Raw genomic sequence first — 12,212 nt, 5'->3', positions numbered from 1 at the left:
TCCTTTCTTCATCCTTTGCATGTCTGTATTTTTCTTCCTTTCTTCCTCTCTTTCTTCTTCATCCTTCCCTTTCACTTCTTTTTCAACCTCTGCTCCTTATTCTTCCTCATCCTCCTCTTCATTTTCTTCCTCCTCCTCACCTCCGCCTCTTTCATATTAATCTTCTACTTTATCTTCTTCGTCTTTTTTTCCTATCCCTCTTTTTTTCTTGTCCTCCCTCTTTTTCTTCCTCTCCACTCCAATCATCGGTCAAATGGGGATGAGAAGGGGGTGAGATGGGGAGGCAAATTCGCGGTTTGCGTGGGTGACAATTGACCCTTGCGACAGCCGCGGCTAGCCCTGCCGCGCATGTTTTTATCGCATCATTGCATCGTATTCATAATTACAGCATATGTATGGTTTACATGCATTTACAATTGACGAATGGGTGGAAAAATGTAAAAGGAGATGAGGAAAATGAACTCGAAAATGAAACGAAGCAAAATTTGTGACGTTCGGAGATGGTTCTCACTGCGATTTAAGAAGTTAGTTTTGACATCATCTCTGTCCGGGAGAATCCGCTGAAGTGAAGTTAAAAATATGTATTACGTCATTCCATGATGGTCATGATCAAATCAGCCGAATTTTCTCACGCCTGAAATTTAACTACCGAAACCCTTGCTCACGACTGCCGCGATAGTCATCAGGTTTTCAGATTTTTATGAGGAACTGTCTCCCCATTTCATTTCTGCGGTTCCAGGTTGATGTATTGTAAACAATTTTGGATTTCCTATGCTAATCAGTTTTTTCATATAAATTAGTTTTTAACTAGGGGATTATGCGCCCCTTGACCCCCTGATGCGCTCACGCCTCTAACGTCATGCGTTAAGCGTTACCCTCATGATTTTATTTAATAGAGTAAGAGTTACACATGTAATAACACCAATCACTACGTGTTTCCTCTCTTTAATTTTGGGCGTGTAATAAACTGATTTTACAGGAGTGCAGTTTTACTGAATATTTAAAGCTAGAAAGTCGGCATTGTTGTGTACCGAAAAAGAATTACGCTCTTATCACAAAAATTGAGAATCTCAGGCCGATAGAAAAGGGTTCATCATTTTTAATTAACCCTCTGCTTTGTTAGTTAAGATAGGTAAACTCTTATACGTAAAAAACAAGGATAATAACAAGGATCCGGGCTTTCTGTCTGAAAAGTCAGGACATGTATGTAAAATATTAGAAAATCCTAGGAAAATATTCTGAATTTTTAAAATTATTATACTAGATTACTTCTTCCGCGTCAATTTTTGACTATACGGAATCTCTGCTTTCTTTGACGGTCCTCGAATTCCAAAAGTTGGGTCAAGCACGTTTGCAGCTGAAAATTTTGTTAAAAAGTAGTGGCTTAAGGAAATAAATGCAGATTATCTCCCCTTATAACGGCAAATCACCGTCAACAGCACGCTTCGGAACTCCCAAAGTGATGATAACAGTAATGATGATCTTCCCATGACACATTCGTGCAACGAGATATGATACTGATTACTCATCAGTGATGATCTGATAGTTTCATATCACCCACATCGCTTACATCACTCCATCCCTTGAAGTAAACCACGTTGTCAATTTGAACACTAAAATGCGTGGTGAATTCGGTGTTAGATGACTTATGCACTTTCGCGATTTTAATTATTTGACGCTTATCAAAGTTTTGCTATCAGAGGGAACGATGTGTTTTATTATTTAGCCAAGGGGTACGCACGCCCCTAACCACTTCATTCCGAACCCTCCGAAGCACTTCGCGCCTTGGGTGTTATACGTCACGTGTTACTCTCATGATTACTCATATATACTTTTATATTTATTAATTTACATATATTTAAGTGCTGTTTTATTAGTACAGCACTTAAATATGATTAAATATATTCTTCTATATCTCTACTTTGGTATTAACGAGGGAGATTCGATTGGAGTTCGACGCTCCACTTCCTTGACTCTACTTTCGTGATAAGATATCTCCACACTTTTGGGTACTTAGAAGAGAAATTGGGCAAGTGTATGTATTGAGTTAGGTCATTTTTTGTTACTTTCTACGTATAGTTTTTAAAATTCAGTTCTCATAAAAAAGTAGAAACTTGCACTCTTCATGGCTTGTCGTTTTTTTTTAAATTTGTTCTTTTACCGTGAATATTTAAACTTGCAAACTTCGGGTGATCTGTCACTATACATTGCTGCAATATTATCAAAAATTCTCATCAATATCAACCTGTTTCTCGGGTTTAAAGTTTTTTTTTACATTAAGTTTTAAGCGTTAAACAAGAGGAGAAACCCCGTTTAAATCAAGAGTTAATGTTTCGGAAAGGACGCAGGTGACCCCAGTCTCACCTCTAATGAAGTCCGAGAGAGCGCAGGTAATTCTCAGTTATTATTCTAAAATGGCTTAAGTGGCCCCACGTTTTTCTTCTTTTTTCTTTCGTTTAAAGAGCACTAATGTGGCGACACTGGACCCTTGGTTTGCGCAACAGGAGGCTGCTCCTGTTACCAGCAATCTTCATCCCGGGATCATAACATCCTATTTTCCGCAAAAACCTTTCTTCGATGAGTAATTTCTGGATGGCGACGGGACGCCGCCGTGCATGATATCACCAGATGATCTCATGTCAGGAAAACTGGCTATGAAGTTAGGTCACAAACTGCCAAGAGTATCAAAAAGAAATCTGAAATGCTCCGCCGGTGTTCCTCCAGTGGAAAAATGAGTATAATTTCAGACGCAAATGATGGTTCGCACGTCGAGCCTTTGGTCCATCCAAACAGATTGGTGACAGTATATTATAGAGAGCCTGCACTGCTATCTTCCCTATCGTATAAATTTACTTCCGGAAGTCAACGCTCAGATTCAGAACCTTTCTTGTTTGGAGGATGACAGATTCATCAGAACTTTGTCCTCGGAAAATTCTAAAAAGGGGAAAAAATTAAAGTTGGGGCGGCCACCGAAAGCCAGTTTTCGTACACGCCCTCGTAAAATTTCGGGGTAAAATTATTGCTTTGTTTACATTCTATGAAGAAGATAAAAATTTAGCTTCAAACATTCAAAATTTCCATTAAAATTGTTGAAGTATAAAATATTCCAAAATAAGCTGAAAACATTTAAAAGTAAATGTACTTTTTTTTTTTTTTTTTTTTCAAATTCTCAAATACAGTTCAATTTGAGCTCTGAGAGTGAAGTGGGGCCAAAAATTTGTTTCGTTTCCCACAGCCAAAAAAACCTTCCTCCATCCCGTAAGAAAATGGAATCTGCGCTCTTTTAGAAAATATTCTAATTATTATGAAACCAATTCATATTGAATTGATTTTTGAAAATTCGGCCCTATCAATTTACTTTAATTTTTAAAATATTCAAATACAGTTCAACTAAAACTCACGCCAAGCGGAACCAGAAAACTTTAATTTCTTGCAGCAAATAAAACCCTACTCAGGTTACGCTTACATCCCTATCAGGATCTCAGGATTAGAAATAATAAGTCACTTCAATCCGTGTCAGTGTTCCCAGGCGTGCGGATATTTCCGCGCCGCGCGGACATTCCCTATACCCGCGCGGACAGCGTACGGACAAAAACCTTATGGGAAAATTTTTCCCTATCTTATTTTGTCCGTACGCTCGCCCGGCCCTGTCCGTGCGTCTGTTTATCCGCTTTTCTTTGCAATATTTATTACTTTTGCGTAAGTTATTGATACAATGATGTTTAGTATGAAAGCCGGGTATCGTTTGGGAACAAATTAGATACTTTTTGCATTAATTATATTGTATTCTTATCAAAATTCAGTCATTTCATTTATGTCCGTGCGCCCGCCCGGCCCAGTCCGTGCATCTGTTAATCCGCTTTTCTTTGCAATATTTATTACTTTTGCGTAAGTTATTGATACAATTATGTTTAGTATGAAAGCCGGGTATCGTTCGGGAACAAATTAGATACTTTTCGCATTAATTATATTGTATTCTTATCAAAATTCAGCCTTTTCATTTAAGGTCCGTCCTTGTTTTCTGTATTGTTGTGCTTTTGTGTTTGATCACTCAGACATTTTTTCTTACTTTTTTTTCTCAATTTCGCCAATGTTATTGATATAAGGAAGCCACGAATAAAACCCAGGTATCATACAGGACCTTTCTGCATTAATTTATGTGTTATTCAATCAGTTCAATGGGTTAGGAATTATGAATTTCATGAAAAGTCAGCTCCTTTCTTTTGAATTATTGCTTTTTGATGTAGGCACCTATAATTGTTCCGATTATTTTTTCCTGTCAATGCTTTCTAGAGGACATAGGTACTTGAATGTCACAAGAGATCAAGAGAACATCAACATCATCAACAAAACAACAAAACAGCCGGAGCCGGAACCGGAAACGGAAACGGAATTCACGGAACACGGACGGAGCACGGAGCGGCACGGATATACACGAGCCTCCCCGAGTTCATCCGGAGAGCGTACGGACATTTTAAGATAGGAGCACCTGGGAACACTGATCCGTGTTCAATCCGAGTGTGACTCAAAGCACTCTTATACCTTCTCTCCGGAAAGTTTCCTAGTTTTTATTTTCGTCATATCAATTTATTTTAAGTAGGTAGTTTTTTAAGTACATTACTTTCGAGAGCCCCTTCTTAAGTGGTCTGACTTAACGGCAAAAAAATCTCATCTACATATACCGACAGCTGTCCAGTGTTGGACAAACAGTGAGATTACCCACCAGATTTTATAATTCGCATCCATTCGCGCACTCCAATCGATAAAGCTATTATTAAAAATGTAATATCTCGTGATTAGAAATACTCGTGCACCTAAAAGAAAAAAAGAATAAAAGGGATGTTTTGGAAAGGTGGATACCCGCACGAGTGCATGAGTTCCTCGTTTACAAATAACGTCCAACTAAGCTCACTTTGGCGCGTTGAAACATTTGCAAGCAGTGATGTTTTGAAATTCCACGGGAAAACTTCATAATTTCACCGTGTTTCACAGCGAAAAATGTCAATTAGTATTACAGACTAAGAAGTTTTTACGCGTCATGCCCACGGTTTGCTAGTAACGCAGTTCAAATTCTTTGTCTCGTAAAAAACACGCCAAATGACAAATCCACGAAAGCCGGCGGCGTGAGCACTTTGCAAAGCGAGTTTTTGCATATAAGGCTGAAATTGCCTACAAATATTCCAACATTTTGGTCATCAATCATCATCAGGTAAATCTAAGCGCTGACTTGCAGCAGTAATTTGACAAAGTCTCCAAAATACATTGTCTCAGACACCATTCGTGCCTCTGAGAGAATCGATTGAGCACGAAGGTAATATGGACTGCATTTTGCAATTATTAGGAACTATAAATCCCGGTCCGGTTTAAAAACAAAGTATCTGCTATTAGTTTCCCTATGCACATAAGTGTTTTTCCGATGCACTGAGAAAAAACTATGGCTTATAAACCTATTAGTGGTAAATATGGAACACCACTAATAGTAGTACCTCTACATATAATAATAGCACATATACCTTAGTTATGGTCTCTGTACATTAATTAGGTACAGAGACCTTAGTATGGTTCACAGACCGAGAATCATTAGTTTATTTACGACTATTATAGGTGTTCCATATTTACCTCTAATAGGTTTATAAACCATAGTTTTTTCTCAGTGTGAGCCAAAATTTATAGTTCCTAATTGCAAAATGCGGTCCATATTTTCTACACACTAAGAGCGCGGCGCTCATTATGGTCTCAATTTTAAGAGCTTTTCTTGAGCGGAGGAATTAATTTTATAGACCACCCGTGACACCATCGTGTTTCTCATAACATTTTACACAAGATTAAACGATGAGATCGTAATTCCCCGACTTTTGCCGCGGCATTACTTCACCTACACATACGCTAGAGTCTTAGTCTCTGTATGTAAAGGGCATGGGTTCGAATCCAGGAGCTGAATCACAGATTTGAGTCATATTTGTGAGGCATTGACTCTGTTCTCGCTTAGCTCGTGGTTCTCTCCACTCCCTTTAAGGACAATGTTTTCTAACAAAATTATTGCTCTCCGCGACTGCAAGAGCTCTCTCATTCTAATGCCTCCCCTCCCGTCCTATTTCGTCGTTTTTCTCTCGAAAAAAACGTAACCATATTTCCATGTTTTCAAATTTCATTTTTACCAGGACATTTCCTGGATATTTCGAACTGAATATGTCACTAATTTACCTCGGATCTCATGCAAAAATCAAAAAATTTTTGAACGAAAGCTGCATACGTACACTTTTGTAAAAAATCGAATAGTTTTAGTTAATTTTGCAATCATGGAATGGAGGCACGTTTCTTCGTTCGGGAAACAACGGTTTCGTTGGCCTCCTGACTTAAAGATGTAACCACACTTTGCGATGGACCCTGTCGTCCATTTAAGTCAATGCTTTCCCGGGCTCATCCCTAAGTGTAGTTTTGATAGTAGGATTTGGAAAAATTATGAAGTCAGGATTTAGCAGTCAAGAATCAGGAAAAACCAGGCTTTCATCAGGATCTCTCAAAATGAAAAAAAAAAAAAAACGAGACACCCTGAACCAGCACACTCGCTCATTCTGCCGTGCCAAGGGAAGACGCCGTATGAGCCCTCAGACGTTGCCATATTTCTTTCAATAAAAAAGAAATTTAGCAGGAAAATTTTAAACATTTTTCCTCCGATTTTTCAAGCAATTTTGCCCTCAATTCACTCTAAAACAGCTAAAAATTTAATGAAAGATGTGCTTGACTTTTCTCTCGAATACGTATTTTGTCAGGAGAACTTTGGCAACAGCAGAATGCTCTTACGGCGTGCTTCCTTAGCACGGCAATGTTGAGGACCTCGTTTTAGGAGTCGTGGAATGACACGAATAGGCGAATACAGGAGTAAAAACTTTCCTTAATCTCTGTCGGGAGCTTTGATTTTCTAATTCCTCACACTGCTCGCATTCATGAGTTATCGGTTCATTTCCCTCGAATTCCAGCTAATATTAAATCTCACGTCATCTTATTCTGCTCCGGTCGCAGACTCATTTGCATTTCAAATTTTCCGCCACCGGCTCGGAACCGAATTCCGCTGCCAGACGGGAGACGCAAAACTTGCGACATTCATCCATCGAGAAAGCGACCTTTCCAGGGGTGTTAAAATTGGTGTAATGTGATTATTTTGATCCATTCTCGTCCCCACTCTCCCCCCACTCTCTTCCTCACTCTTCGCGCGCGCGCTCATGGCTACCCTTTTGCGCGACGATCAGACACAAGAGACTCTTCACTAGCCTTTTCGCGACAAGTGGAAACTTTTACTTTCTGGTGGGATGCAACACTTCCTCATGGAAAATTGCGTATGGGACCAACAGTCATCATACCTACTCGGTGGATGATGCGCTTTGGGTGACATATTGAGCCAAAAAAAGTTTACCAAACTTTCGTATATTTGCCAAACGAAATACCTAACACGTTGTTCAACATCCACTTACAAATTGGGTAAGTCAACGGGTGAATTTTGGAGTCGCGAAAGGAAAAGCTTTCACCCGTTGCCATTAAGAAACTAATGGAGGGTCTCTTGGCTCTGACGACAATTAACTTATTTTGGCGACTCCATACTTAGTAGAATACTTACATGCTTTATTGAATCCGCGTTTTTTTCTTTCTTTTCATTTTACTGATTTTTACGAGATATTTGCGGTTTTTTCGTCAGAATTTTGCAGCACTGGAAAAAAAACACATTGGATCTAGAGTCTAGACTCTTGAAAACATTGACAAGAAAAAATACTCTTGATTCAATCGGATTTTTGCTTGAATCAAAACGAAATCCGCTTAAATTAAGAGGCTTGGTTCTTGATTTATGGTAGATTCTGATTGAATCAAGAGTACTTTTTCTTGTCGATGTTTTTAAGAGTCTGGACTCTAGATCCAATGTGTTTTTTTTCCAGTGAGCACATTTTAAACACGAGTCGGCTGTTTTAGACATTCAGCCATGCGGTGATTGATTTCATGGAAAATTTGCACGAATATGTTTTTTTGCTGCCTCTGAAAGCTCGCAGTGTTTTTCGTGCTTTTTTCGGTTTTGGGAAATTGTAGAAAATAAATTCAAAAGAAAGAAGTGAGAAAATCTGCCGCCTTGTGGCGTCATCAGGCGGCATTTCTCATTTGAACACATTTATGTGCAGTAATGCAGTCACTGCAATCCATCGATTATACAATATTTCCTATGTAGCATGCACAAGTAGTATACCCCATCTTTCTCACCCTTTTAGCTTAAATACGTCCAGTTGTTGGTGTCCAGTATTCCAAAATCCTCGGTGAACCATTTTTTCGAAGCTTTGCCGGTATCAATAACACTCTTTTTGAATTTTACGGGAACTGAGGTTGATTTTCCCACGGAAAACCACACATTACGCTTGTTTGGATTGAACCAAGGAGAAATCCTACAGTGACGTCAAGGTTGAAACAGGAGGGAGTAGCATCTCATCGTCCTCATCTGAAGAGCGGAGATAGGTTGTTTACCCGCGGCTGAGGCTGTCTCTTGAGATTTCTGTTTGCTCTGTAAGAATCACTGGAGTACGTAAACGTAATCCTGCTCAAGTGGCAAAATTTGATACGAGCTCCCGACGTCGTGCAGCAAAATTTGCCCCTCCATCTAGACGGACTCTGCTTAAATTGCAGTCAGTCTTCGTTCGCTAAGCTAACCAGTCGCTCGTCAATCCGATTTCCGATCCGCGTAAATTTTCTCGCGATCTCAGAATTTCTAATTCTTCGTGTTTGCCGGAAATTCAAAGCCTTTCGCGCATCTCTTTTAACTACAGCAGGCGGATTTTGATTATGATGAAGATATTCAACCTTTTTCACGACGCCTTCAAATTCTAACGAGATTGTTATCACCTTGTTTCACGTACTGGGAAATACTTATTTTTATCAGAGATCTTCTCATTTATGTCAGTGTAATCAAGTAACTGTCAGCAAATCTGTGTTCTAGTTTCTAATGTTTTCAAGTGTCATTTTACCTTAAACTCCCTACTTTGTTCGTGAGCTACGTTTTTATAAGAAGGAGTATCCCTACCTTGAACATTTTCTTTTCTTCCACTAAGGACGACTTTGAATTAGGAAATGAAATTGGCTACAAGTAAAATAAAGGGGTTAGTTCTCAGCATCAGATTTGCGAAAACTTTTGGTGTATTGAATTTGGTCCCATTATGATCGTTGCAATGGTATTCTAGTTCCCTAAGCTGTATCGGTAGCATTTCTTTATCAATTAATATAACAATACATGCCTCATCGTTGGATTTCAATATTGGATTGAGATCACTGCATCAGAACCCTGGCTGTTAACGTCAGCGTATGTCATCTCGTCAACTCGCGCCTTTTAAAAATGAGCTCGCTGTTCATTCTTTCAAAGCGTCGGCGTGTCGAGTAAGTTGAGTTTCTTGAAATTTCACTCCATAAAAGTTAAACTTCAGTTGTCTCTGAAAGTTTCCCAAATCGTATGATCCATTGTCATCGCAGTTTAATCTACAATATAGTAATTTTTTAGTGCGGGGAACTTTATTGCGATGAGGAGCTGAACGCTTCTGCTGAAAGGTGATAGAAAGAGATCTAGTAGAATTCCAGCCACCATAGTTTCAATGAGTGTTAGTAAATTTTTAAAGTGAAAAGGAAACAATTGTGTACTTTTCTCTCGATTTTACTCAATTATACCTTAATTTTTAGAGGAAATTTTCATCCACCTTCTCAAGATGACTCAAGTTCAAGTTCGCTCTTTCATCATTTAGGATATTTATAAAAATTCACTGTTTCCTAATTTTTTTCTGCTGCCTGCACACAAGGTTTTCATAAGTAATTTTATTCAATCTATATTATGTTTGCGACAGATTTTCTCCTTGCATGTTGGAACTGGATGCGTTTTTCGTCGACAATTTTAAATGAATGATGTTTCGAAAAAATTTCATCGAAATTTCAAATGAAAAATTGGAACATTACAACTGCCTCATGCCACTCCATTATCCCAGCTAAGGATGATGTATTTAATAATGTTTGATGTAAAAATAATAACGCAATCGTATTTTTCGAAAAATCTACTTTTTATCGGTTTTATAAGCACATTATCAATCAACAACATCCACATCTAAAACTAATTACAGTGGATATCGGATATAACGACCTTGAAGGGACCAGCCATATTCGGTCGTTATAGCCGATAGTCGTTATAACCGATAGTGGAATTTTTACGCACGTACCCTATGTTAAAGAACTGAGAACAAGGCTGTGCTGTAGGTGGGATTCCAGGGCCCGGTGAATTTTGCTGCTGATTCATTATCTCTTCAGTAACACCTTTGTTTATTAGTTTTATCTAATTTTATTTGAATTGAATATTTATTTAATTCATTTATTTTTTTATTCTAGGACTAATTTTAATTAAAACACTTTGTTTGAATTTGTAAAAACAAGGTATTTTATAATATTGAGAATACATGCACTACACACTACATTATGTTTGCAATACATATGCGGAATACCGAAGAAGTATAAAACTTCTAATTTGAATAATAGTCCGTGATTTCTTTTTGCTTCACAATCGTGTTCGCGTACCCTTTTTGTAACGCTCTATGGGCCGAGCGTAAAGTGTGATAAAGTGGAATCGTTCCATTCTGAGTTCAAAATTAGGAATTTTTGAACAGTTGTGATGGCTTCTAGGGCGCCTGGAAACGAGATCCTCTCCTCTTCGGCCTCTGTTGCTGTCGCTCAGGTCGTTATAACCGATCATCACATCTGTTGGGACGCGAAAACTCCGTCGCTATGACCGATATGTCGTTATATGCGATGTCGTTATAACCGATACATAAAGACATTGAATGAATGGGATTTCAGCCGGGACCGACCAGTTTACGTCGTTATGCCCGATATGTCGTTATAACCGATGTCGTTATATCCGATATCCACTGTAGTACAATCTCACTGCAAAGAACATGAAGTGTACTTGTCTTTTGCGTACTGTTCATTTATGATCATTTTCAATTTTGCCTTTCTTGTACTTCCATGCATTTTGAATTTTTCCATTGATTTCACCAATTTTGTTTCAGCCGCACTATGAAGGTTGATTGTGTTTTTTTTTTTTTTTTTTTTTTTTTTTTTTTTTCATTTTTTCAGCATATATGATGTGTCCGTTTGAAAAACAGTATATTATCAAAAATCAGTCTGATAATTGCGAAATTTTGTTTGTTCCAGAGAGGCGCTAGAATCATGGAGCCAAAATTTTGGCTCCGCTTTCAGCGAAGTCCCGTATGAAAAATTAGCGGTCATTCTTCATGAACTGCAATCCTATCCTTCGGCCGATCAAGGTACGTTTTTTGGTCATTTTGCTCTATTGAAGTTAAATAGAGATGAAGAGAGATCAATGAATTTAACTACATTAAAACGTTAAATTGCATTTTACCCTCTTTTTCATTATTATTTTGTCAGATCACTTGTAAAACTACAAAAATACTTATTTTAAAATACGTTCTTCAACACCGGAGTGATAACTTTGGCATCTATTCTGCTCAGAGATATTTTAAAGCGGTCTAATGCTTTGCATTCTTCTGATTTGTTAATCCACAGTTATTTGTAGATAATTTATTTTGATCAAGACCTAGATCCTCATCGACAGACTGTCTTGAATTTGTTTGAAAATCTTAATAGTGTAATAGAGGCCAAAGTTTCAGGCTTTGTAACAATGCTTTTTACAAAATTATTTGAAGAATCCATGGAAATTCCTTGAAATAATCTATTTCAATAATTTCAAAGGATCGCATGGCGATTTAAACTGAGTTGCGAGCAAGGCACCGGAGGTAGCAAGTAGTTTTGGTTTAAAAGTAGAATAAATTTAAGTCTGACGTTAACAGAAAAAAAAAGCAAAATTTCTCAAAAAACAAAAGCTTCAGAGTGAAACCTCTCATCTTGAGATGCAGTTTTGCACCAAACGAAAATATTTGCCGTTTAGCTTTTAACTGTGCGAAAGTTTCGTGGCAGAGTAGGATGCGAATGGCTCCAGGATAGCCGGAGCGCCTTCATTTCATGTTACATGCAACACGCATATCCATCGAACACGAATAGTTGCATCAAGGCGCCGTTGTGAATTCGTCGCGTCGGACGTCGCACAGTAGATCGAGTCAATCAGAGAGGTCGGACATGACATTTTTACTTTAAATTGCAAATTTTGATGTTAATTCGTCAAATTTTAA

General features: G+C 38.2%; 1 protein-coding gene across 5 annotated transcripts in view; it reads left to right on the top strand.

The window, feature by feature from the left end:
- The window catches only part of raw (NDT-like domain-containg protein raw), a 68,209-nt gene that overhangs the window by 32,849 nt on the left and 23,148 nt on the right, over positions 1-12,212 (top strand). For 2 of the 5 annotated variants that reach the window (XM_072296000.1, XM_072296001.1), the window contains exon 3: positions 11,218-11,330. Coding sequence is in view for 3 of the 5 variants with exons in the window: in XM_072295997.1 (XP_072152098.1) it covers positions 9,365-9,405; positions 11,218-11,330 (154 nt within the window). In the remaining 2 variants the exon portion in view is untranslated. Of the gene's footprint in view, positions 1-8,645; positions 9,406-11,217; positions 11,331-12,212 lie in introns of those variants that run through there. The other 3 variants (XM_072295997.1, XM_072295998.1, XM_019055114.2) reach the window with 3 other exon arrangements.

The sequence above is a fragment of the Bemisia tabaci genome, chromosome 2, assembly GCF_918797505.1.
Source record: "Bemisia tabaci chromosome 2, PGI_BMITA_v3".
Classification (NCBI taxonomy): domain Eukaryota; kingdom Metazoa; phylum Arthropoda; class Insecta; order Hemiptera; family Aleyrodidae; genus Bemisia; species Bemisia tabaci.
Note: the sequence above shows the minus strand (reverse complement) of the source record. Positions and strands in the feature narration are given on the sequence as shown.